Source organism: Narcine bancroftii, chromosome 14 (genome assembly GCF_036971445.1).
Source record: "Narcine bancroftii isolate sNarBan1 chromosome 14, sNarBan1.hap1, whole genome shotgun sequence".
NCBI classification, from domain to species: Eukaryota; Metazoa; Chordata; class Chondrichthyes; order Torpediniformes; family Narcinidae; genus Narcine; species Narcine bancroftii.
Genome location: NC_091482.1, coordinates 24248979 through 24276182, shown reverse-complemented (window position 1 = coordinate 24276182; position 27204 = coordinate 24248979). Strand labels below are relative to the sequence as shown.

Here is a 27204-nt window from a genome sequence, read left to right as displayed (position 1 = left end):
AGTGAGGTGGGCTCTGCGGTCTTCTTCAAAGGAGGTTGCTGCCCGCCAAACTGTGAGGCGCCAAGATGCACGGTTTGAGGCGATATCAGCCCACTGGCGGTGGTCAATGTGGCAGGCACCAAGAGATTTCTTTAGGCAGTCCTTGTACCTTTTCTTTGGTGCACCTCTGTCACGGTGGCCAGTGGAGAGCTCGCCACATAACACGATCTTGGGAAGGCGATGGTCCTCCATTTTGGAGACGTGACCCATCCAGCGCAGCTGGATCTTCAGCAGCGTGGACTCGATGCTCTTTGTACTAAATGCTATCGTATTCTTACAAGTAGGACATTCTGGCTAGGGCACTGCGCCTTATCAGTGTTAATTGCCCAGACCCATCTCTGATTTGAGAGAGCTTTAGAATTAAAATCCTGCTTATCTCTGAAGCTTGTCTCCGTCTATTTAATTGATTCATCTCCAAAGCTTGTTAATGTGTTGCAGCAGGATATCATCTACATAATGGGCAATTGACACCTCTGGCAAATGTTGATTGGGTGTTAATTGTGGGAGATTAACTGTGGCATATGCTTTGTCTTGTGTCCCATTTAAATCCAAATTGCTTTTGCCAGTCAGAATTTATACTATACCCGCAGATTATATGCGTGTGCATGTTATACGAAAATATTTTACACAATTTATGATTTTCTGTGCATTATATGTGTGCATGTGTTATATGGGTGAATTATGGTACACTGGACAACAATTTGTTTTCCAAAATGTTTGTTTTCTGAAAAAAAAATTGGGGATTATGATAGACAACTTTAAACTGAACACAATGATAATTTCAGATTTGCTGTATCATATAGGAAGTTGGAGAAACATTAAATTAACTTTTATTGAATTTAGCATGTTTAATTGCATAATGTCGCATGACGTCCTGTTTTGCGGAAACTGCCAAAATGTTTGGCCTGGAAGTCAGCCTGAAGAAAACTGAGGTCCTCCATCAGCCAGCTCCCCACCATGACTACTAGCCCCCCACATCTCCATCGGGCACACTGAACTCAAAACGGTCAACTAGTTTACCTACCTCGGCTGCACCATTTCATCTGATGCAAGGATCGACAAAGAGATAGACAACAGACTCGCCAAGGCAAATAGCACCTTTGGAAGACTACACAAAAGAGTCTGGAAAAACAACCACATGAAGAAACACACAAAGATCAGCGTGTAGAGAGCCATTGTCATACCCACGCTCCTGTTCGGCTCCGAATCATGGGTCCTCTACAGGCATCAACTACGGCTCCTAGAACGCTTCCATCAGCGCTGTCTCCACTCCATCCTCAACATTCATTGGAATGACTTCATCACCAACATCGAAGTACTCAAGCTGGCAGAGTCCGCAAGCATCGAATCCATGCTACTGAAGACCCAACTGCGCTGGGTGGGTCACGTCTCCAGAATGGAGGACCATCGCCTTCCCAAGATCATGTTCTATGGCGAGCTCTCCACTGGCCACCGAGACAGAGGTGCACCAAAGAAGAGGTACAAGGACTGCTTAAAGAAATCTCTTGGTGCCTGCCACATTGACCACCGCCAGTGGGCTGATCTCGCCTCAAACCGTGCATCTTGGCACCTCACAGTTCAACAGGCAGCAACCTCCTTTGAAGAAGACCACAGAGCCCACCTCACTGACAAAAGACAAAGGAGGAAAAACCCAACACCCAACCCCAACCAACCAATTTTCCCTTGCAACCGTGCCTGCCTTTCCCGCATCGGACTTGTCAGTCACCAACGAGCCTGCAGCAGATGTGGACATACCCCTCCATAAATATTTGTCCGTGAAGCCAAGCCAAAGAAGAAGAAAAGAAAGAAGATGATGCTGAACCAAGCTCTCAGGTTGACCGCACATGTTGCACAACAAATGTGAGGAGCCCAGGGTTTTTCTTGGTCACCAATTTTACAACCAAAGTAGAGCTCATGGGCTTTCTTAATAGGGCAGTCATGCTGAATCTTTGAGCCTTAGGGATATACTGATCACATGTGTTAGATATTGCAGCTCTGGATATACATGTCTCATTGATGAGACATTTCTCCTGGAAGGCAATAAGTGCCATTGTTAAGTACACTCACTTGCTATTGCTAAAGAACATGTGCATCAATCTATAATATACATCATTGGTATATGTCAGCTACTTTCATAGTCCTGTTTGAGATGTGCCTCTTGCTTTTTCTGCTAATATCAAATGGCAGAGCAGCACATGGCCTAGATTTTGATGGAACAGGACATCTTGCACCAGGGACTGTTTGAAAGGTTTGCTTCCTCACTGCACTGCTTGGAAATGGTTTGTACCAAGGCAAGGAAGATTTCTTCCCACATTCCATAGAGGTGGTAGTCTGCAGGTTAATTGGCCATTATGAATTGCCTCTAGTGTGTTGGTGAATGGAAGAATCTGATAAAATGAACACAGAATGCGATTAATGTAAATAGGCTGTTAATGGTTGGCATGGATTTGATGGACATAAAGTGCCTGTTTCCATGCTGCCTGTATGACCCTTTGGTTGTGAAGCTCTGGCATTCTGCATCCCAGAGGTCTGTGAATGCTGAGACATTGTGTATATCCAGAGCAGCTCTAATTAGACTTTTGGATTGTCCGATAAACAAGGGTGTGAAGATCAGGAAGGGATATCAGCCTGAAAGTAAAAATCCGATCTGGTGTGGCACTGAGTGGTGAAGTGGGCTCGGGACTGCATTGCCTACTCTCTCTTCCTTTTACTCTTAAGTCATACAATAGTCCAAATGCATTTCATAAATGAGATTTAATGGAGGATAAACCAAAAGAGAAATACAGGTGATTAAGAGAGGAAAAATATAAATATTACCTCTTGAAATAATATTTTTTTCAAATATTAATTTCTAAAAATGTACTTTCTGCAGGAGTGAGATCTACAGATTCAGGGTTTTTTTTCTAAATAGAAGCTGTATTATGAAAAATCACAACTCTCAAAATAATTGTATCATTTAATATTTAAATTACAGTACAAATTTTATTCATTTTCTGCCGCAAATATGTTAGCTTCTTGAAAATCGTGGAAGTTAACAAAAAGTTTCACTTTGGTGAATGGAGCAGAGGAACAGCTTTAACCTTCGGTCCTGTTCTGATAAACTTATCCTCTTTTCTGTCAAAAGCTGTAAAATACATCCCAAGTAGCCAGCACAACCTAACCGGGCAGCCTTTCTCCCGATCTGAATATTTTTATCTCAAGCAGTTAGACAACTGAAATTCAAGCACTCCAGTACTTTTAGAATTAAAAGGTGGTCTCAATAAAGAGGCCTAGCATGTGTTCACTGTCCTAGAAGCTCATCAGATTCATTAAATAGTAAAGAGAAAAAAATCTGATTATCTTATCTTGTCTTCCCTACCCCATATTCTCAGCAAATTCTTAAATGCATGACCAGTTAGGGACAAACAATTTTTTAAGTGGCATTCATGCCCCGTGAATGGCCTTTTCTCATTCACGGGGCATGAACACTTGTTTGTGACCTTGGGTAGAGAAACAAGAGATGGTATATGATGCACTGAACACAAGAACAGTGTGGAATTGTAAACATCCAGGGTGTTTGGTTCCCCCTGTCAGGGCTGTATTGATTTGTTTGATTCCAGCTGGAAGAACGACCACAAATGAGGAGCTGGAAGACATGCTGGAGAGTGGGAATCCTGCGATCTTCACATCTGGGGTGAGTGCACTGTGTGCAATGTTTTCTCGAAATCTGGTGCTTCCTCTAAGTTGGAAGAAATCCATTCCAACAAAGCTATTGTGTAGACTGAATTGTAGAAAAAAAATATATTAAGCATGGACAAAGGGGGAGAAAAGCGGCATGTTGGGCTAAAATACAAAATTCTGGCATGTACCCATTGGTCTAGCTCAGTCCATATTGTTGGTTGGAACCTCATTGGAGGCTCAAGCTCAGCTAATGCCTCAGTGTTGTGGCGCGATCAATGACCACTCGCAGACACGAAGCGGGTAGTCAAAGGCTTTATTGATCAGAAGACCCAGACATGCCTCTACGTGCTGCTGGCTCATGTCCAAGGCAGGTTTGAGGGAGGAGACTAGGGCTCTATTAGGGGATCTTATGGGGAGGGGCTACAGGTACAGAAGGCAGGCCAGCCTGCCGAGCTTAGTGAGGACCTGCCCACAGTACCGTGTTTACACTCGAATCCTTCCAATGAGATGGAAAAACCAAGGACTCTGATTTTTCACGCAGGCTAGAATCCCATGGTGCTATTTGAGAAAGAGTTGAGTGCTGTTGTGGGTCCAACCCTATATTTCTACAAACACGAATCTTCCATGCATTTATTCGTCTAAATCTGAGCAATTAGACTTTTAGTTTTTAGAAGAGTGGATCCCTAGGAGAAAATTACACAGATTTAATAGTCTGCTCAATTCTGGTACTAGATATGAAGAGCGGTGCATTATTCCCAACAAATAATTGACCCTTTCTCCCACTCTGCTTTGAAAATGATGATCAACCATTTAACTTCTTCCAGACTCAGTGATGCATCTGATATTCTCCAGCCTCAAAGTTGCTTCAAAGTGAAATGAGCAAAAACTACTCAAGTGAAACAAGCCTGTGATATATTGTAGATCACCTGAGAGCAAGTTATAGTCTGGATGGATGGGATGGAAACATTTCTGTATTGTTTTACTTGGTCCCTAACATTTAGACTACCTATAAATGAGTATTAGCTCATGAATTTTTATGTACAGGTAATATTGTACCTCTGGTAATTTTATCCCATTGATACATAAAAATTTGAGTTTACCAATTTTAATCAAAGAGACCAGTGACATACAAAAAGATAAATCTCTTTGAGTGCCAATTTTAAACTTAAGTAATTTTTACTTTTTTTTGCCGGTTGCTTAAATTCCCAGTAACAGGGATTTTACTGTACTTACCTGAAGTGAAAAATAACAAAACAGAAGTGAATTTAATTCAAATTTCTGATCCTGTCCTGTCATTCAGTGAGGTGATGAGTGTTCCTGTTGAATCTCCTCTGGGATCCACAGATCTATTTATTTATGCGATCTGACAAAGTCACTGCTTTAATGAAATTTCTTCCCAAATGGATGATCCTTTCTGAAGTGACTCTACCCTAGATCTCCAATCATCAACAAGAGGAAATGCCTCTCAGGTCCGTGGGAAAATCCTGATTCAATGAGATATCTTTCTTCTCAATCTTAATCTTCCCTTGCAAGGAACCAATCAATGCTGCACAATAAGATACAGGCACCAAACTGTCCTCACTGCTCCAAGTGTGGATGAACAACAGAAAAAATGTAACCCTATCACTGAGGTTTAAAATGTTCAATGTCAGTTTATTGTAATGTGTATTTGTACAATGTACAGTGTTCAGGCAACTGTTGGTTTATAATTTTTTTAATTATGCTTCATTTACATATTGTAGAAAAATATATCTGCCTTCCTTACCTATCTTGACCTGAACTTCAGTAATGTGACCCTCATCTGTACTCTGCAGATGAGCTAGCAAGGCACTCAGCTACTAAAATCCACCAAGACAACATCAGATGTACCACTCATCTGGACACTGGTTTAGAACACAAGTACATACCTAGCCCATGTGTTATCTTTAGAATCATTTGAGCACCTAATCTACATCAGGAAAGCTCGCACACAAAATAATCAAACAATGCTTGTGCAGAATCAGACTTATCAACTTGAAGTCCCAGTCTCCTCCGTATTGTCTTGGGAAAGTTTTGCCCCAGCTGTAAACCAAAGCTGCCAGAGTGATGGCACAGTTGTATACAGTCCAGAGGATGGTTCCAGGAGATCTAAACATTGAATCTAGCCACCAGGAAGTCTCATAGCATGAGGTCAGATTTTAGTAAAGATTAGTAAAGTAAAAATTCTCGTGCTAATGACCCTTAGCTGTTGAACTCAGAACTCCTTGGTATTTAACAACAATGGAATAACTACTAAGGAAGGGAAAGCAGTGAAGCATTTCAACAATTATCATCAACCAAGGGAATTAGAGTCCCTCGGAGCTCTAGACGCAGACCGTGTGCTGAGTGAACCCTAAAAGATAATCAATCTTGAAGAAATTGTCTCCACTACAGATAGGCGTGGCACAGTCGGTGTAGCAGTTAGCGCAACGCCTTTAAAGCGCCAGCAATCGGGACCAGGGTTTGAATCCTGTGCTGTCTATAAGCAGTTGGTACGTTCTCCCTGTGTCTGCGTGGGTTTTCCCTGGGGGCTCTGGTTTCCTCCCGCTGTTCAAAATGTACTGTGGGTATAGGTTTAATGGGTGTAAATTGGGTGGCATGGACTCGTGGACCAAAATGGCCTGTTGCCATGCAGTATGTCTAAATTTAACATTTCAAAAATTGTAAAATTTAAAATAGATCTTCCCAGGATATTTGGTAGGACGAGTCCTACCTTCACACTGAATACCCCCTCCATGTTCAATAACATGCTTAAGAGTCTTGATTAAGAACAAATGGAATCCTAATTATGAGCTGCATCTACGAGGCACTGGCACCCCACGTGCAGTGTTGTTGAAATGCTTCACTCAGAATATATTCCTTTCCCTTCCTTAGTAGTTATTCCACTGTTGTTAAATACCAAGGAGTTCTGAGTTCAACAGCTAAGGGTCATTAGCACGAGAATTTTTACTTTACTAATCTTTACTAATATCTGACCTCATGCTATGAGACTTCCTGGTGGCTAGATTCAATGTTTAGATTCCTCACCAGTGATCAAAGAGAAATGTTGAGGACCATACTGAGGGATCAGCACAGTCCCACTACAACACAGGAATGCTGAACAGCACAAGCTATATTTTATAGTCAGGCCTAAGTGATCCCACAATCAGCATTTCAAATCAAAATGGTCCAGTGCTGTGTCATGTGGAGGTAAAGAGTCATGGAAAATTAAACAACTAATGAGAACAAGCTTCCAGAACACCCCTGCCCTCAATGACATTGAAGTCCAGCGTGTAATTGCAAAGATCAGACTGAAACATTTGAAACCAGGCTTATAAGGGAAGTAAATGATAATTCTGTAAATAAATGATTAAATATGGCAAGTAAATGATTATTCAGACATCCACACGTTTGAAAAGGTCACTCCTAATCTAGTCACTTCACCTCATGATATTAGTAAATATCTGTGTGCTCTGGCCCCAATAAAAGCCTTGGGTCCCTTCATCGTTTTAACTATATAGTGCAGAAGATTTGAACTGGTCACAACTCTAACTCAAACACTGGCACTTACTTGATAAAGTGAAAAACTGCCTAGAATGATGAAGCCAGTTTGGGCATTTAGCATCCTGTCAATCTAAAAGTCGCACAATGGACTTTATTATATCAATGATTAAAAACACATAACCAACGTTTCAGGCCTGAGGCCTGAGCCCTTCGCCAAGGTATGGCACATGTCGGCAGGCGTCCAAACAAAATGGTAGGTGGAGGAGGAGCACCAGTCCCAAAGGCAGGAGGTAACAGATGGATCAAGGAGGGAGGGCACAGCAGCAAGCAGGGGGAAGAGGGGCAGCTCGGTAAATAGAGAGGGTAGGGGGGTGGAGAGTTAATGGAGTGAGGATAAGGAGAAAGGGAGTGAGATGCAGAATTGAAATGGTTAGCCACTGGGAGATCCCTGTCCCTGATTTAGACAGAATGAAGGTGCTCAGCGAACTATCTCCCAGTCTGCACCCAGTCTCTCCGATGTAGAGAAGGCCACTTAGAGAGAACTGGATCCAATAGATCACTCCCACGTGGGGGTTTTCTGCCCCTAAACTGTAGTGAGTGAGGGAGGTGACGGCGCAAGTATTGCAATTCCTGCAGCCAGAGGGGAAGGTGCCGGGGGGTGCCGGGGGGGGGGGGGAGGGTGCACAAGGAAGTCCCTATGGATGGCAGAGAGGGGAGGAGAAGGGAAGATGTGTCTGGTGGTGGGATCACATTGTGGGTGCTGGAAATTATGGAGGATAATGTGGAGACTGGTGGGATGGTAGGTAAGGACGAGGGGAATCCTGTGAGATAGTGCTGGAAGTAGTCTTCGTAATACCTTTATATGGCATTTATGACCAGTAACCAGGTTTTGTCTTATTGCAGCCTTGGTCCAAACAATCAAAAAATAGCTGACTTCCAGAAATGAGGTGAGAGCGACATTAATGGGTACTTGGTAAAATTTACACCAATAGGAATTGGGATGAAAATCTCCACCACTCAGAATCCTTAGTGTAAAGAAATATGGATGTCGTTGCAGGAACCCAAACAACAGAACAGTGGCCAGCAGACCATTGCGATAGTTGCCTGACCCCAACCATTTTTAGATGCTTCCTCCTTGTCTTTTCCTCCATACTGTGATTTGTAGAATACAAACCCACTTTTTGCCTGTTTTTCTCCCCCTTCAGATCATAATGGATTCCAACATTACAAAGCAGGCTCTTAATGAAATTGAAACACGACACCATGAGATCATCAAACTAGAGAACTGTATCCGTGAGCTGCACGACATGTTCATGGACATGGCAATGCTGGTGGAAAGCCAGGTAAGATGAAGTTTAAACGATACATCTCACCTTGGACCTGTGCAACAGATACTACCTGCTATGTAAATGGCGAAAAAGGTCCAACTTAGTCAATAACAGGACTGAATTAAAACAAACTGTACAGTTCCATGTTAACAGCATTAAATCTTTAATCTTTTCAGGGTGATTGTCCACAATGAACTTTAGTAAGGCCTTTTACAAGGACCCATATGGGAACTTAGTCAGGAAGGTTCAGACGCTTGGTGTTTATGGTGAAGCAGGAACTGGATTCGACATTGGCCATGCAGGAGAAGCCAGAGAGTTGTGGTGGATGATTGCTTCCCAGATTGAAGGCCTATGACTAGCGGTGTTGCCTCAGGAATCGGTGCTGGGACCATTGCTGTTTGTTGTCTATAATCAATGATCTGGATGATAATGTGGTAAATTGGATCAGCAAGTTTGCAGATGACACAAAGATTGGAGGCATTCTGGGCAGCGAGGAAGACTTTCAAAGCTTGCAGAGGGAAAATAGGCTAAAAAAAATGGCAGGTGGGATTTAATGCAGACAAGTGTGAGATGTTGCATTTTGGAAGGACAAACCAAGAAAGGACATGCATAATAAATGGTCGGGCACTGAGGAGTGCGGTAGAACAGAGGGATCTGGGAATACAGATAGATAATTCCCTGAAAGTGGCATTGCAAGTGGATAGGGTTGTAAAGAGAGCTTTTGGAAAGCTGGCCTTCATAAATCTAAGTATGGAGTATAGGGGATGTTATGGTGAAGTTGTACAAGACATTGGTGAGGACAGATTTGAAATATTATGTGAAGTATTGATCACCTAACTACAGGAAAGATAACAATAAGATTGAAGGATTGCAGAAAAGATTTACGAGGATCTTTCCCGGGCTTCAGGAACTGAGTTACAGGGAAAGGTTAAACAGGTTAGGATGTTTTTTTCCCTAGACCATAGAAGAACGAGGTGAGATTTGATAAAATTATGAGGGGTATAGACAGAGTAAATATATGTCGGCTTTTTCGACTGAGGGGGAACATAAGGGGATCTTCTTCACACAGAGAGTGGTGGGAGTGTAGTGAATGCATGGTCAATTTTAACATTGAAGAATTTCGACAGGTGCATGGATGGGAGAGGTTTGGAAGGCCATTAGCAAGGTGCAGGTCTATGGGACTAGGCAGAAAGATCAGCACAGACTTGAAGGGCAGAAGGGGCTGTTTCGGTGCTGTAATGTTCTATGTGTGGGAAGGAATTATCACTTTACACTGTTTTTGAAGTCATCGCATAGTGACAAGTATTCATATTTGTTCTACGTGTTGAAATTAAATAAAGGTTCATATCACTGCAAGAGCATAAAAGAATCACGTAGGTCATACATTGCATTGAGTCTGTTCTAATTGTCAGCAGGTTTGTTGCAATCCACACTCTTTCCCAAATTCCATAACCCTTGATTCACTTAAGGTCCAAAAATCTATGGAGCCTAGCCTTCGATATAATTTGCTAATGTGGAACCCACTGGCCATTTGTTTAGTTTCCAGATTTCCCTGCATCTTCTTGCTCAACTTCTGTGGTGATCACTCATCCCCTTTCAAGATACTAATGCCCAGTCCAACTGGATTTTACCAATACTGGAGGGTGACGAGACTTCAGGACACTTGACTTTATTCACAGTGGAAAAAAGAATTTGCCAATTTGTTGAAGAAAAATGTTGTGCTTGATTTTGGGTGCTCCACCCAGGTAACCACAGATCCAGTATACTAGACTGAAAAACAAATGAGTTAATCCATCATGCCTCTACCATCTCTTCATCAAATTGATGTCATCTGTTTCCCGAAGAAGTTTGCAGTGACTTCCCCAGCTCCTAAAATGGAAAGATGCCCTTTGTTCTGCTATTTTAAATTTAGGCATTCGGCACAGTAACAGGCCCTTCCAGCCCATGAGCCCATGCCACCCAAATACCCCAATTAACCTACAAGTCCCATACATTTTCCTCCGGGAGGGAACCGGAGCACCCAGAGGAAACCCATGCAGACACAGGGAGAAAGTAGAAACTACTTACAGACAATGCCAAATTCAAACCCGGGTCATGGGCAATGTAATAGTTTTGTGCTACCCTTTAGGTAACTGTGTTGCCCTATGAGCCTGAGCAGAGTTGTGCCTCTTTCCACATACCTTGTCTGTGATTAGTGATGCTGTCCTTTCTGACAAATCGTTGGAGAAGCTGTGGTAGAGGAGCAGAGAAGCCCTATCACGTCTAACCCAGAGCCAAGCCTGATACCATTGAGCCAAGGGCAGGCTGGCCCAGGCAGAAGCCTTTTCTTAATGCAGCCCCAGACACTGCTGGATCTGGCCCATCCAACCCAGTTATTTGTACTGATCACTCCATCTGACCACTTGTAAAGACTTCTCACTCCCAGCTTCCACCCTCGTTCCCTTCACTTTTTGCCCATCTCTCCGACTTTCTGGCCCAAAATTCTGATGTGTGAACTGAAGGGGCTGTGAAGTATGGGCAACTGAATCAAAATCAACTAAAGGAAAGGAAATAAAAGTTGTTAGAGAGATCACCACAGCCTTCATTCACAACTCTGCAGCGAGGCTGTGACCGTGATGCTGTTCTTCCTATGCCGGTAACAGCGTCTGTTTTCTCCCATTGCTAATACCCTGGACTGGATGGCGGAGTTCTGCAGGTAATGCATTCCTGTGTCTGTAGCATGCAGATACAGTGCAATTTGCATGATTGCATGTCCCTCCAAACACGTGCATGACCGTGGATTCTTTAAACGTGGTAACGCACCTGACTGTGCGGCATTGCACGATTGTTTGCTTGCCATCGGGACCCAGTACCACCCTGCTCGCTTGCCTATTAAGGCATGGCAGAGTACCACACCCAACAGTGAGCCCACGGACAAGGCTTTGAAAACAATCTCAGTCCAGCACCTTGTTATCAAGCAGTCAACCAGCAAGAATCTTGGTCAGTGCATGAATAAGCAACATAACTAAGGATAATAGAGCCTGCCACACCACCTCACCCTCAGAAGATAATGGTGGGTGGCTCTGGGTTATGCCAAACACTGAACAGGAACCACACACAAAGTGCTGAGATTTCCTAAACCTTTGGCGGAGCCAGCAGGGAGGGAAATTATTCAGACGTGCAGCCTAGAGTGGAATCATCTAGATTAGGTGAGAATTTTAGCTGGAAGGCCTTAGTTCTGCCCAACATCTTGAGCTCAGTGGAGAAGGTGAAAATACTGTTTGAAGTGTGCCATCTCCAACCAAGGAGAGTTTTAGATCACTGGAAGGACATTGAAAAGGTGGGATGCTTGGAATCTTCATCTGTATCTCACACGATTCAGGATGGCACCCACTGGAGACCCAGTAAAACGGGTCTTTGTTCCCTTTCCATGAGTTCTGCACCTGAGAAAGTTACAGTGAGGCAGGAAATATTTATAGAGTTTTCCAGAGAAATTCTCAGAGGAAACTCATTCCACTTTTAAAGCCCTGAACTGCAACGGTGAAAGTCTGAAAATGTCCCATTGAGTAAACAACAAGATTCAAAACAGAATCCATACCATTGGTAATCTCAGCAAATTTCTATGTGGAGTTAAAAGTTCTGATGAACAATTACAAGGGAGAATAAATTCCTCAATATTTGGCAGTGAACAAAGCTTTTGTATTATATTGCTATTTAGTTAAGCCATTGGTGGGTCCAGAAGGCAAAAGGAGTTGCTCTTGGCAACAGATCCAGGTCACTGCAGACCTCCAATGTGGAAGCCCCTTGAAACTCCACATGGGCTGCAAGAAGGGATAGGTATTGTCCAGTGATTTGAGGGTAAGGGTAATACTTGTCATGTAATTCCTTGCAACATCAGGGCCCTTTCAAGAATGTGAATCATTTTCCCTTTGTTTCAGGGTGATGTGGTCAACAGTATTGAGAGGAATGTTGTCAATTCAGCTGATTACATTGGACAGGCAAAGGACAGCACAAAAAAAGCAGTTAATTTTCGGAGTACCAGCAGACGGGTAAGTGACCAGAGGTAACGGCACCTGAAACACCTCTGTTATTTTCACACGTCTCTGCTCTTTCCTCGATGTCAGGGAGAGATGATAGACAGGATCGAATACAACGTTGAGCATTCCGTTGACTACGTAGAGCGGGCAGTGTCCGACACGAAAAAGGCGGTTAAGTACCAGAGTAAAGCGCGACGGGTAAGTGGTGCACGTAACCAGCCCTGCATGTGGTATGGACGATCTCATTGTGCTTCCTCAATCCCATCAATAGAGTCCATATTAAAAATGTTTCTCAATCCTGTATTCATCTCATTATGCGACTGTCTACAGCAATCATTCATCAGCGGGTCAGCTTTCTTCCCACTGAGGCCGTTCCATGCTGTAACATTATTTGTAAAGGGCTATGTATCCTGTATGCCAGTGGTTTTCAAATCACCTTCAATGGTATGTGAGTGGAAAGAAATAGTTTGAAAACCACTGTTTTAATCGTACCTAATTGACTCGTTATGTGCACGGTTTCATAACTCCAAAGGAAATGGGCCAATGACAATTTTTCTCAAGCAAAATATTTCACTAACAAATGGGTCTAGAGCAGTGAATCTCAACCTTCCCTTTCCAACCACATCCCACCTTAATCCCTTACTAATCACAGAGCACCGATGGCACTGGGATTACATAAGGTGGTATGTGAGTGGAAAGAAAAAGTTTGAAAACCATTGCTATCTGCACATAATGCAATTAGCTTTGGGACTGTAAGTCTTTCACAGAAATATACCTGCTAGCAACAGTTCAGAAACGCTGGACAGCTATACACATGTTTAAAAGATGTATTTATCAATCAATACCAAAATAATTCCAGATGCAAATATATGTTCAGAAGCATTTGATCCTGCAGGATTATACTTCTCTCTATGGTTGCACCTTAGGAAGAATTGTGGTATCAATTATGATCTGTCATTTTCTCCACCTCATCAATGTTTAACCAGGTGATACTATTGTTAAGGAAGGGTTAAGGAAGTGTAATAACACTTTTATAAAACAGACTGAAGAAAGTAATCTGGCATCCCAAACACATATAGCTTTGGGATAATGATGCAAGTTTACTTTTCTGAGTAAATCTATTTATTCACAACAAAAATCAACTAATCCCTTTTACAATAGATAACCTTTCCTTTAGAGAATGGGAGAGAAAAAGAATTAAAAGAATAGAAAATTGTCTTTTGGGAAATAATTTATTAACATTTGAACAATTGAAGTACAAATATGGAATAACTCACGGTACAATGTTTGCATACCATCAACTGAAAGCCTACTTAAAGGATAAATTGGGAAACAGACTGAGATTACCAGAAGGTAGCAGCTTTGAATATGTGATTACAGACACAATGATAATTAAAAGATTTATAACGAACATGTACATCAAGCTGCAAGAGAAGGAAAATGATGAAATAAGCTATAAACCCAAACAAAAGTGGGAAAAGGATTTAAACATAAAGATAAAAAATGAAACATGGAAAAAGTTATGTTCTGGAATTATTGAAGAATATAATAAATACAAGATTATGCATGATACAGTATAATTGGTTACACAGGTTATATATCACGCCCCAAAAGTTTTTTAAAAATGGGATCCAACAGTATCAGATAGATAAGTGTGAAGTGTTGGATTTTGGAAAAGCAAATCTAAATAGGTCATATACATTGAATGGTAGACAATTGCAGAGCAACAAAGGGATTTAGGAGTTATGGTAAATACTACCCTCAAAGTTGATACTCAGGTAGATAGAGTGGTGAAGAAGGCATTTGGAATGTTGGCCTTCATAAATCGGAGTATTGAATTCAAGAGTTGGGATGTTATGATGAAACTGTACAAAGCATTGGTGAGGCCAAATTTGGAATACTGTGTGCAGTTTTGTCACCAAATTATAGGAAGGATATAAACAATATAGAGAGAGTGCAGAAAAGGTTCATGAGAATGTTGACAGGATGTCAGGGTTTGAGTCACAGAGAAAGGTTGAGCAGCCTGGGGCTTTTTTCTCTGAGTGTAGAAGATTGAGGGGGGATTTGATGGATGTGTTCAAGATTTTAAAAGGGACAGAGAGAGTCAACGTGGATAGGCTTTTTCAATTAAGAGTGGGGGATATTCAAACCAGAGGCCATGGATTGAGATTGAAAGGGGAAAATTATAAGGGGAACATGAGGGGAAATTTCTTCACGCAAAGGGTGGTTGGGATGTGGAATAAGCTTCCGCCAGAGGTGGTTGAAGCAGGAACGTTATTTACATTTAGGGAAAGACTGGATAATTACATGGAGGGGAGAGGATTGGAGGGGTATGGACCAGGTGCTGGTCAGTGGGACTAAGAGGGTGGGGATTTGTTCCGGCAAGGACTAGTAGGGCCAAACTGGCCTGTTCTGTGCTGTATATGGTTAAAGCTGCATAACACACTCTGATGCACAGTTCATGTGAGGCGGTATAAGATACATTGATTGATCCTGTGATGAAGGGCTCAAGCCAGAAATATTGGTTCTGTATCTTTATCTTTGCTATATAAAGGACACTGTTTGACCTTCTGAGTTTCTCCAGCATTGTGTTTTACTTTAACCACAGTGTCTGCATAATTTTGCGCTTTACACCCAACTCAATCTGATGGAATTTTAAAGAAGAACTTTACATGTGGTGTCGTAATTCAATGATGAAGAACTGAAGGGAAAATAATCAGGCATACTTCCCGCCCCCCCCTCCCAACCAACCCTCTTACCATTCAACTTGTGAATCTACTAAAAGTATGCAACTCAATGCAATTTATTCCCTGTGAATATATCCTTCACACAATTTATCCTTTTAGATAAATTATAGACCATAAAGAGAGGCATCATCCTGCATGTGGCACAGGATCAAATGCTCCTATACATATATATTTATTTTTAAATTTGTGCATCTGGAATTTAAATAATAATTATGAGTTTATCGTCATACACATGAATGTACAATGTGCAATGAAATTCTTGCTGCAGCCAAAAAGGTGCATTATTATTAAAATACAATACAACAGTATACATTAAATTACTGCATTTACTGTGGAGTTAATAAACGACAAATAATAGATATTCACAAACACAGTAGCACCAAGGGAAAATGAAGTGGTGTTTTAATATGCTAAGATGTCATTTTGTGATACCAGAGTAGTTTATAATTAGGGTAATAATGGGAGGTTCAAGAGAAGTTGTTTTTGAGCCTGAGGAAGAATATATTTAATATTCAAATACATGATAGAGTCCCAGTTAAAATTTATCTCTAATATAAATCAATAAGTGTGACCTGATCTAGGATGATGTAGTTTGTCCAATAGTATATGCATTTCAAAGACCCTGATGCCCCCCAGCAGAGAATATGTCCTTGTCAAATCAGTACCATTACAGTGCCTTATGAATAATATTAACCTTGTATCATTCACTCTGCTATAGCCTATCTCAATTGAATAATTTCATCTCCAGTGCAATTTGCCTAACTGTCCATGACAGGTCAAAACACAGATGTCATATTCTGTTTTAATTGCCCATTTTTGTTTTGGCTAGTGTAATTAGCAAACATTTTCAGCAAATCCATCAATGTGCATCTTCCTTGTACCAGAAAGGTTTTTTTTTAATTTCTTCTCTTAACCATTGGAGAGTTAAAAATCTGGCTGATTGTATGTGGATTTGGACTGCACCAGGAGGTCTGGGTCCTTTTTGGTGATGTTTTACAGTCAACATTTTGCAGCTGTGAGCAGAAACAGTCAGTAAAATTAAATAATTTCTCGAAGTCTATCTGTGGTAATCAATCTCAAGTCATTCTGCTATGTGTTATTAACTCCAGCCCACCTAAAGATCACACCTCTTTTGTCCTGACTTAATAGTTAGTGGTATAATCAACTTAGTGCCACTAATTTACTGTGATTTTATCTATTCCAACATAATCCATACATCTTCAGAATTTATCATAACTTGGTCAATTCTGATTTACCTACATATCACTATATTTTATGGCAGTAATTGCAGTCCTTGTACACACTTAAAATAAACTCTGTTGACATGAGTAAGAAGTAGACCAAATATTACTGAAGGGTAAGAGTGCTTTTAAGCCTATTCATTAAGCAATGTGTCATGCGTTGTCTGGTGAATGGGAATGAAACCTAAAGAAATACTGAAAGAGACTGCAGATGGCTGGAATTTGGAACAAAAAAAATAAACAGGAAGAACTCAGTAGGTCAAGCAGCATCTGAGGAGGGAAAAGGTTCAACGTTTCGAGGCAAGACCCTGCTTCAAGTCCCTTGCATCATTTTTCTCCACAGATGCTGGGCCCGCATCCTGTTTTCATTGCTAAAGAAATGCTTTAAAATTTGTAACATGCAAACAACGCAAATGCTGAGATCTTTGTTAGATTAAAATCCAGTCTTGGGCTACAAATGTTTAAATTAGATTGATAACCATTTTGGTTATAGATGCAATCAGATAAATGCACCCAAAATATGCTTTTGTTGGGGTTACTTACAAAGCTGTTAAAATTAATCTGCATAAAATAAAATCTTAAATATGATTTTCTGGGCAATAGAGTAGAATTTCATCTTTCGTTTAACAAATCTACCAAGAAATATTTACTGCATTTTTATTAATGGAGCTTGAAAGTCTGATTATCATCAAAAATAATTTATAACCTGTGTCAATTCTTCCTCTACTGAATAACCCAACATAAAGTCAATAAAAATTACTTCGTACGCGTGCATACAATTTTCAAATTTCCTTGAGCTCAAACTGAAAAGCCATCCTCAATTAAGAAAATCACTATAACCTTCTGATATCAACTTTGCATGTGTGGTCGGGGGGAGGGTAGGACATATATTTGTGGATGGAACTTAGTGATGGGTGATCATATTTGTTTAAACTGAGTTGGGGAATTCAACCCAATTGGGCTGATCTGAATAAGTGGAGCAACATCCACTTAGTCTTTACACACGTCAGAATTAGTTCCTGGGACACGGTAGGAGTTGGCAAGCATTTACTTCCATGACGGAGGTGTGAACATGGAGTCATGCAGTATAGAAATAATACGTTCCACCCACTACACAAGAGCATAAGCAGGAGTAAAGGCGTCTTCAAGCCTGAAATGGCTATAGACTCAGCTCCACACACCCTCAATTCCCCCGTTATCCAGAAATCTGTCTGTGTTTTAAATACATTTTAATGAAACAGCTTTATTTAGGCAGGTCATTCCACAGATTGATTAATCTGGGGGAGAAGCAGTTCCTCCTTATCTCTTTCCAAAATCTATTCATCCAAATATTGAGGTTACGACACCTGCCAGTGGCAATGACCTCCCCACTTTTACTGCATCTATTTCCTTTCTAATAATATTCCTCCATCATCCTTCTAAACTCCACTGAATAATGTCCCTGGCTGCTCAATCTCTCCTCACAGGCTAATCCCCTCATTGGCACAGTCAACCTGGAAGACCTCCACCTCCAAAGCTTGCCTATTCTTTCTCAAGTAGAGTTCAGAACTGCACACATTATTCCTGATGCAGCCTCACCAGTCCCCTGTGTAGTGGCAGCAGGAACTCCCTGCTAACAAGTCCAGTCTCTTTGGCAAAGGACAACATTCAATTTCCTTCTTGACTAACTGTTGCATCTGCAAACTAACTTTTACACATTTGTGTACAAGCATTCTCAGATCTCCCTGCACAACAACACTGTTCAAATTATGTACAATTTACTATTTCGTTCCAAAGTGCATGACCTCAAATTTACCAGCATTGTACTCCAGCAGCCAGACCCTCACCCACTCACTTAATCTATCTATATTTCTTTGCAGACTGTCCCTTCTGCATAATTTGCTTTTCTACTCAATGTAGTATAATCAGCAAACTTAGATATGCTGCATTTCATCCTGTCTCAAAATCATTTATGTATATTATTGTGGATCCAGCACTGATCCCTGCATTCATCAAATGCCCTATTTCGTCTCTAGGGTTAATCAATCCCCAGTTCATGCCAATATATTACCTTCAGCTCTGTGTATATTTATTTTATTCAGAACCAGTATTTTGTAACATAGTAAGACATAGTGTTCGGTAACAGGCCCTTCCAGCCCACGAGCCCATGTCTCCCTCCAAATGCCCTTTCGTCTCTAGGGTTAATCAATCCCCAGTTCATGCCAATATATTACCTTCAGCTCTGTGTATATTTATTTTATTCAGAACCAGTATTTTGTAACATAGTAAGACATAGTGTTCGGTAACAGGCCCTTCCAGCCCACGAGCCCATGTCTCCCTCCACCACCCCCCCCCCTTCAAAAGAACCAATTAGCCTTCAATATGTTTTTGAAAGGTGGAAGGAAACTCGAGCACCTGGAGGAAACCCATGCAGAAACAGGGAGGACAGACAAACTCCTTACAGGCTGGATCAAATCTGGATCGCCGGCACTTTAATGGTGCTAACTGCTACTCTAACTGTGCCATCCTTGTCCAAACTTGTACATTCTATGCCCAGACCAATAAGACCTTTTGTGCCTTATGCCTGTCTTGCCATTTTCAGGGAACTAGGCCGCTCCAACATTTCTCGTGCCCTTCAATTTACCAGGACTCTACGTTGTCCTACTCCTGTTTGAATTTTCAAAATGCATCACCTCAAATTAAATTTCACCTGCTAATATTCCCCTGCACGTTTCTCCTGCGTAACATTCTTAAGAAGCTCAAATGTACAAATGGCAAAGATGATATTGGAGTTTTTTGTTTAAATCATTAGATTAGAAACTCAATGTGTTTTCCTAATGCCGCATGTGCCAGAAAGGCATGTTTAAATTTACTTTCATTTATGGTAGTGATAGTCTGGGAAGGAGAGGCAAGGGCTGCAATAAAGATTTTAAAAAACATTAATAAAGATGCTTAAAAGAAATGCTCAAAATGTCTGAATAACAGTGACAAATATGTACTTATTAAAACTGAACCAAAAAATATTGGTGCCCCTAAAATAATGGTTGAAACCTGGATTTGGTTCCTGCCAGAACAATTTCCCTCTGGGTGAGAAAAATAGGTGCTCAAGTTTTGTATCAAATTTCTTAAGGATGGAGGTAGAAATGAAACAGTTAGTAAATAAACAATTTACAAGCATGGGCCTTAATTACCAGTGCACAAGTTCTACGTGTAGTCATCAGGCAGTCGTGGTGCCAGAATAGGAAATAAAAAAGATCTATTTTGCCAACTTGCATTTATGGATGCAATAATATGACGTGTACTTTCAATCATTGTCCATACATCTATTTTATTAAGTTTTAATCATCATTTACAAAACACCTGGGATAAAAACAGAAAATAATACTGAAACCAGAATATCTGCAGATGCTGGGGTCTAGTGCAGTACACAGAAGTGCTGGATAAAGTCTTCAGGTCACGCAGAAGAAATAAAATGCAATAAATGTTTCAGGCCCAAGCCCTTCATCAGGAACGTTCCTGACAAAAGGCTCGGGCCCGAAATTTTTGTTGACTTCCCAGGGATGTTACGTGACCCGCTGAGTTTCTCCAGCACATTTATGTATTTTAAGTGCCTGAAATACACAGCAAGTCAGGCAGCATCTGTGAAAGAGAAGCAGAGTTAATGCTTTGGATTAAATGTTTAATGACCTAGGTGTTGGAAGGGAATTGTATTTACCGTATGTGCCAGATCGCTGTTGATGCTCCTGTTTTTCTTTTCACGTAAGTGCTTTGTTTGCTACTTCATAATTTTGTCTTTCATTTGGGGATTTCGCTCCATCTTTATTTCTGGGATGATAGAAAATTGAAGGTAGACAGACTGACCAGTTTGGTCTGTGCACGTGTAGCACCAGTTGCCAATACTGCACTCTTACACCAAAGAACAGAGACAAAGGCAAGTGATTGATCTGCAGTGCCTTTTCAATGAAACCACCTCGACTGATGGCACAGAGCAAGTAAATCAACATCCCACTTCCTCCTCTTCCCCACCCCACCCCCTATCACTTTATCAATGTAATCACTGCCGGCTTTGACATGCGTGCTGGCATTTCTAAGAGATAAGCAGTTGTGAGTCAATGGATAAAGCAAATTCCTAGATTATTTGTTATCATATTGCCACAATCTCTCAACTGTTGTTGAAATGCAGATATTCTAAAGCTTGTATCCAATGCTAAATATTTCCTGAGAATTTGGCTGCTGTATGCTAAGGGGATGTGCTTTTTTAAGGTTGACCCTGTGCTTATCTAAGCTGATCCTGAAGGTGGATCGTGTGTTGAACGGGTAAACCTAATTGTCACCTCATTGCTCTGGAGAGAGTAGAGAGGGACAGTTTGACATCCTTCTATTTTGGTTGTACTGCCAGCTTTATATCGCCCGGCCACATTATTGCTGCTGGGCGTTGATCTGTGGGAAGCAGACTTACTGCGTAACACTCTGTAATATCTGGAGGTTCTTGTTTTGAGACATTTCTGAGTACTCTGTGGAGACCAGATGTTCCTAAACACTCACTGGTACAATTTTAAATCAGGTTATTCAATTGGTCGTCCAACTTTGAATCACTGGCACACAGATGTTTTTGATGTCCTGTCACAGTTGGAGAATATATTATTCCAATGTGTGTAAGATGCTCAGTGGTCAACACATTCTGAATGTTTTATTGCTGCTGTTATTTTTACTGCATGCTGAGCCTCACCTGATTGTTTTCTTCCCTTCCCACAGAAAATGATCTTTATAGGAATTTGCATTGCAATATTACTGTTGGTTATCATCATTGCTTTGGCTGTGTCTCTCAGTTAATGCTACAAAGTTGCATGATCCCACCGAACCATCCTGATTGAGACTAAAGATGGGCTCTTGTCCCATGAAAGCTGGCGTGAAAAGGAAGGACAGCTCATCATTGCTGGACATTTTCATTTCATTTTGCCAACACTAGGACATTCCAGGAGCACCTGCTTGTAGGCACCAAGACCATTATTCCGGTTTGATTTCTACTCTCCAGTGTGGACCTTGTTTGCTTTGGCACCTCTCTAAACTGAAGAGCGGCATCAGGACACAAACGACACACTCAATGCTAAGAAACATTATTAGTCTGAACCTGAACAGACCATAATCCATGATTTTACCAACATTAGGTCACTGTGATTCCAGGTGATGTTTTGCAGGCAACACATTTTTATAATAATTTCTAAATCAATTACTTCCCAAACCCTTTCTCTTCCTTCCACCTTCATCTCAGACCCACTTTGTTCTGAAAATTTTACAAGGTCAATGTAGCAATAGAACTTGCCCTTTTAGTTCCCTGATCCTGCTTTGGCCATTCACCAAGAACATGGCAGATCTTTACCTCATATATCCATCTGCTTGAGAAATAAATGCCACCAATTCCCAGGAATTTCTAGCCCCTGACCACTAAAATTAAAGAGGCACCATCAGGAGGGCACTGGGAACCTCTTGTCCATGAGATGGCAACATAATCAGTAGAATGAATCAAACGTTTCACATACTACGTCCCTATCCACGCCATCAGCTATCTCCTGCCCAATGGTTGGTGAAGCTTATTGGTCCTCACTGGTCTCACCAGCTATCCCAGAACCAGAGTGAAGGCAAGTCATTGTCAATCCAAGGGGATTGTCTAATGGGAAGGTTCCATATTCCCATTGCTTTAAACAAAACTAACAATAATTTTCCTGTCTTTTACTTTTTGTAAAAAAAAAGACCTAGTGTCTAAATTTAACAGTTACAGACTTCTACTGTCAGTTATGAGTAAAATGTTTTCTATTTCACTCTCAATTTCAATGCTTAGTCTCTGCCATTTTATCCTAAACAAGAAAATCAGTGGGAATAGTTTGTTTTCCCTTTAATATTTTGAAAGTTTGCTTCAGGTAACCCTTTGACTTTCCAAATGGCATGAAATGCAATTTGAATAATTTCCATTTCCAATGCAGTTGTTGGGATTCGGTTTTCACATCAGAATTCAGATATTTTTGTGATAAATTTGCTCTTTCCAAGGCAAAACTATCAGTGTGAGGCATTGCTTCCAGTACTCCAGGTGTGGTCTAACCCTAATCTTAACATTTGAGAGCCCCTTTCATTTTATTTGCTCGAGGTAAAGCCAGCACTCCGTTTGCCTTATTATTTTCTGTACCCGCCTGTGACATTTTAATGATTTATCCAATCCTCTTTGGATCTCCTGTGTTTCTGGTTTAACAACATCCAGTATGTATTCTCTTCAAGTCTTGTCAATCCTGTTTTTCCCATTTGCTTAATCCATTTGCTCGTTATAATTTAAGGCTCTCATCTCTAATACTTTGCATGTCCTTATGTCAGTCAAATTAAATACTTTGTTTTGTATCTTGTCACAAAGTGCAATTAATCTTTTCAGCCTCAATCCCAATTTTAGTCATGCTGAAAACATGAATACCCACCCTTAATTCTACCACTTTTTTGCTGCCATCCAGTCCTCGTGTTCAACTGCTAAATTCTCCATCAATTCCATGAGCTTCAAATATAGTTGACTGTCTTTTACTGAAACGTCCCTGGAGGTCCACATAAACAACTCTTTTGAACATTCCCAATGGTTAATTTGGCCATCTATTTAAAATGTAGCATATCCTCAGGCGTCCTGTAAACACTCAGCTGAGATTACTTAAACTGAGTATTTACTCTCAAGTGTTAGGAGGCTGAGATATTCCTGCACAATTGTGGGAGTCTCCAACTTCCTCAACCAATTCTGCCAGCAGTTTCCGATGAGATTTCCTATGGAATCTAGTGGTGATCCATGAAGTTCTTCCACAATTGTGCTGGGAAAAAATTTTCTACTGAACCTGCATTAGGAAGCGTTAGCCCTTTTACTCCTGAATAGAGAGAAGCAACTATGAGAGAGAAGAACAAGGCAATTCATATTATATTGGATACATTAAGTTTGTGTTCATGTTATCTAAATATTTTAAAGTGATTTCTATATTTTTAAGATTCTATTTTTACAATGCGTTGTTTGAATTTGGATTTTCCTGAATGTCAGAAACATTTAGAAGCATTCATAGTTCTTGACAGCTAGTAAAGCTTGGGATGCTCAGAATTCACCATTGCATCTTGTGACTGAGGCTGTGCAGTTCCTCTCTAGAACAGGATGGGTCAAAACAGAATATTGGCATCATAGGATCAGCAAAAGGTAAGTGCACAGTTGGTACTAAAGTCATCAATGAGCAAGGGCATTTAACCCAGGAAAATCTGCCCAACTGTTGCTTAACATAATCCATTGCAAATATTCATAGATGGACCATAATACATCAATTCATTGATCGGCTAAAAATAGAGCCACAGTTCAATTGATCTTCTCTGACACAAGCAAAATGGCCCCAGAAAATTCCTCAAGATCAACCTGTAAAATACGTGCACATCCACCACAGTATATGAGCCCATCACCATTACCTTCCACTGAGGCCTGAGTATCCCCATTTCCCAACAGTAATAATGAGAACTTTTGAAAATCTAGTGGGTTTTTTTTTTAAATGTAAAATTATTGATCCTTGGAAATTGTGAAACAATCAAGCATACAGATGCAGGACTACGTGGGGATGCTGGGACCAAAAATACATTTCTGGAGGAACTCGTAGGTGGAGCAGCATCTTTTGGGGAATATCAAAGTGGGAAGGGGGAACAGTGAGAGAGGGGCTGTTAGGACCAAATGATGGAGGAAGGGGGTGGAATTGGAGGCAGGTGTGATATTTATTCCTTAAGGAACAAATAGGCAGTCGGAGCCAAGTGCAGGAGGGTGCAAAGTAAGGACACACGAGCTACATTCACAGGCATACTTTGTATAACATGGTTAATATGTTTAATACGCTTATGTACACGACAGAATATTGTAAAGGCCACAAGATGTAGGAGCAGAATTAGGCCATTTGGCCCATCGAGTAGGCTTGCCTATCAAATCATGCCTTTCCACCCCATTCTCCTGCCTTCTCCCCGTAACCTTTGCCACCCTCATGAATCAAAAAACACCTTTACTATTCAAGTGCATTTCTTGATTATTTATTTCTTGGTTTCATAGTGAAGAAATACAGGGTAACTCATTTATTCACTGAGTCATCACAGATGTTCAAAGAGAATTAATTTTACAACCCAAAAATAAAACTCACACATTCATTTGTAGTTGCATCTCATCTGCTTGTTTTACACCGTTCTAATGGGAAGTGGTACATTGTCAATATTTCTAAGTGGACATTCTACTCTGCAGAAAACAATGACCAGGGTAAAATTGTAAAAATGCAAATATTAATTGATCAAGAAAAAGTATCCACTGTGACACAAGTTACTGGACTGCTGTTGAATGAGTAAAGCTGCCCAAACAATATAGTAGACTCCGTGGAAAAGCACAAATGAGTTCACTGTGCAATATTTCTTCCCAAAGGCAAAATACATGTATCTATATAGCTATGGGGGAAAAAATGCATTGTGTTACAGCATGGATCCTCTTTCCTGTTTCCCTCACTTTAATGACTGTGTTACTGGAACAGCTGTAAAACTACAGCACTGCCTAATATATGTTGATAATGCAGTTGTTATGCAGGAGACATAACTTTCTATATCTTAGCCATTTCTTCCTGCATCTGCCTTGCATTTCTCACCTTGTTCATCGGCTTCTGAATAATTGGCTTGCAGCTTTGCATGTGTGTATGGCTGCAATTAAAACTTGTACAACCTGTGTGCGAGGTGAAGGATAACTTACTCTGTAGAAATTCATTGAGCTTAGGTTGGAGATGCTGGATGATGCCATTGGCGTCAGGGAATGGAAGGAAGTTCAGGCCTTAATTCTTTTTGTCTCGATCTTCACAGACAGAAGAGCAAATTTATTTTGTGTCACCATGCTGTATGATACCTACTGACGGGAGTCAGCTTGGGAATAACATTCCTACGTGCAGACATGCACTTTATACCCATGTATACACATATGTGTACTTTTGGACACTCACCCCCCCCCTCCCAAAATAAAGGAATTATTCATTAAAATGTTGACACCAACTTGAATTCTGAATGCCAATTTTATTCCCAAAGCCAACCGTTTCAATTATATGCAAGCTTGACAGAAATAAACAGATGAGTTTTTGAATTACCAGCTGTCTAAGATGCCAGTTAAAACTCAACGGTGTATTACATCGTGGTTAAAGGTTTTTAAAAAATGACAATAAACTTCCTGACTTCCCTGCAGCTTCTGGTTACTTAAATATGAAAAGTGTCATGAGCGAATTTTTTAAAAAACGCAAGGTACTTGTTAATGTAAGACATTAAATTTGAAGTGCGTGTGTTGTTAATGCAAGTTTGCATCTGTTATGAGCAATTGGCTATTGTGAGAATGGCTTTTCATGTATTACATTTGAAGTATGTGGTGTCATATTTCTTCTAAGTGTGTGGTATAATGGTGGTTTCTATGAGGGACATTTAAAGGGGTCAGAAAGGTTCAGGATCTTTTGAAATGCGAGGCTTGTAACATGGGGACTGTTGGTTGCAATAAGAACATTTTTCTAATGTAAAGGGAAAGTTCTGGAGCTGTCCATATCCCCTTCTGTAAAGGCCCAGATTTATTTCAAGATTCCTTTATTTAAATATAAATAAAATCTCAGAACTAACACTTTCTCCTCTTCTTCCTACCACGCTGCTTGGATTTTGGGGCAACAGAAGAAGATTATGATCATTATATGCTGTGTGGTGCTGGGGGTTGTCATCGCCTCCACGGTCGGGGGAATATTTGGATTTTGAAAAAACACAAAATAGGAAAGAATCTACCAATGTGATGTGGGCATTTCAGCCACTTTGTGAGATGAAGTGACGTTCACTCGGTAACACTGAGAAAGGTTTCTCTGCATGACTATCTAGCATTAATTCCTTTACTGGTCCTGCTCTTTCTGGCTGTTAAGGTATGGTAATTTTTTTTTCTTTTTTAAAAAAAAATGATGCGCTGTTTGCCATAAACACATGGAAAATTTGGCCCTGGGAAAATAAAACTTCACATTTAAAAGGATTGATCTTAACCCATTTGACTGCCAAAGCCAAAGAAAGCCCAGTAAACACCAACAGACACAATGGCTGGAGTCAGCATTTTGTAAGATACTGATCACAAAATGGCAATATATTTTTTACAAACTCAATTAGTCTGTACAAGCTTTCAAATCTAGTCAAGGTTGGAAGAATGTAGTGATCGACATCTCATCAGCACAAGGGTACCCACTGGACAAGGCCAATGGCCATTATCCCAACAGCCTGTGTTCTGTGGAAATTCTATTTCTTCACAATAACACTACAATAGATGGCGAAATGGGTCCAAGAAATTTCCGCTCTAAATATAGGACTCGATGTTTGCTGCTGTGGGTGAGGAACTGCCAGACAGTCTTTGAAGTCTCTCTTTTGATCTCAGCCTTACTACTTTACTAATAACAATATTTTTTATTCACTATCATTTCTTCATGTGAAGAAGACTTGCTGAAGAAGATTCTCTCAAGTGGTGCTATCGCTCCCTGCAATGTTAGAGAAAAGGCTGACAAGATCTGAAGAGTATCTTTAAAAGATTCAGCTATTTTTTTTGAGGTTGGAACTATTCAAATGTTATCTTTTTATTTATTCTGGACTAATACAACAACAACAAAAATCAGGAACTAGG

The 27204-nt window shown here is 40.6% G+C and overlaps 1 protein-coding gene across 4 annotated transcripts in view; it reads left to right on the top strand.

Moving 5' to 3' along the window:
* The window catches only part of LOC138749255 (syntaxin-1A-like), a 323823-nt gene extending 297503 nt beyond the window's left edge, over positions 1-26320 (top strand). For all 4 annotated transcript variants that reach the window (XM_069910420.1, XM_069910418.1, XM_069910421.1 and 1 more), the window contains exons 7-10: positions 3639-3712; positions 8406-8543; positions 12446-12556; positions 21267-26320. In XM_069910420.1, coding sequence (XP_069766521.1) covers positions 3639-3712; positions 8406-8543; positions 12446-12556; positions 21267-21344 — 401 coding nt within the window. In that variant the 3' untranslated portion in view covers positions 21345-26320. The remainder of the gene's footprint in view (positions 1-3638; positions 3713-8405; positions 8544-12445; positions 12557-21266) is intronic.
* Positions 26321-27204: the final 884 nt, after the last annotated feature.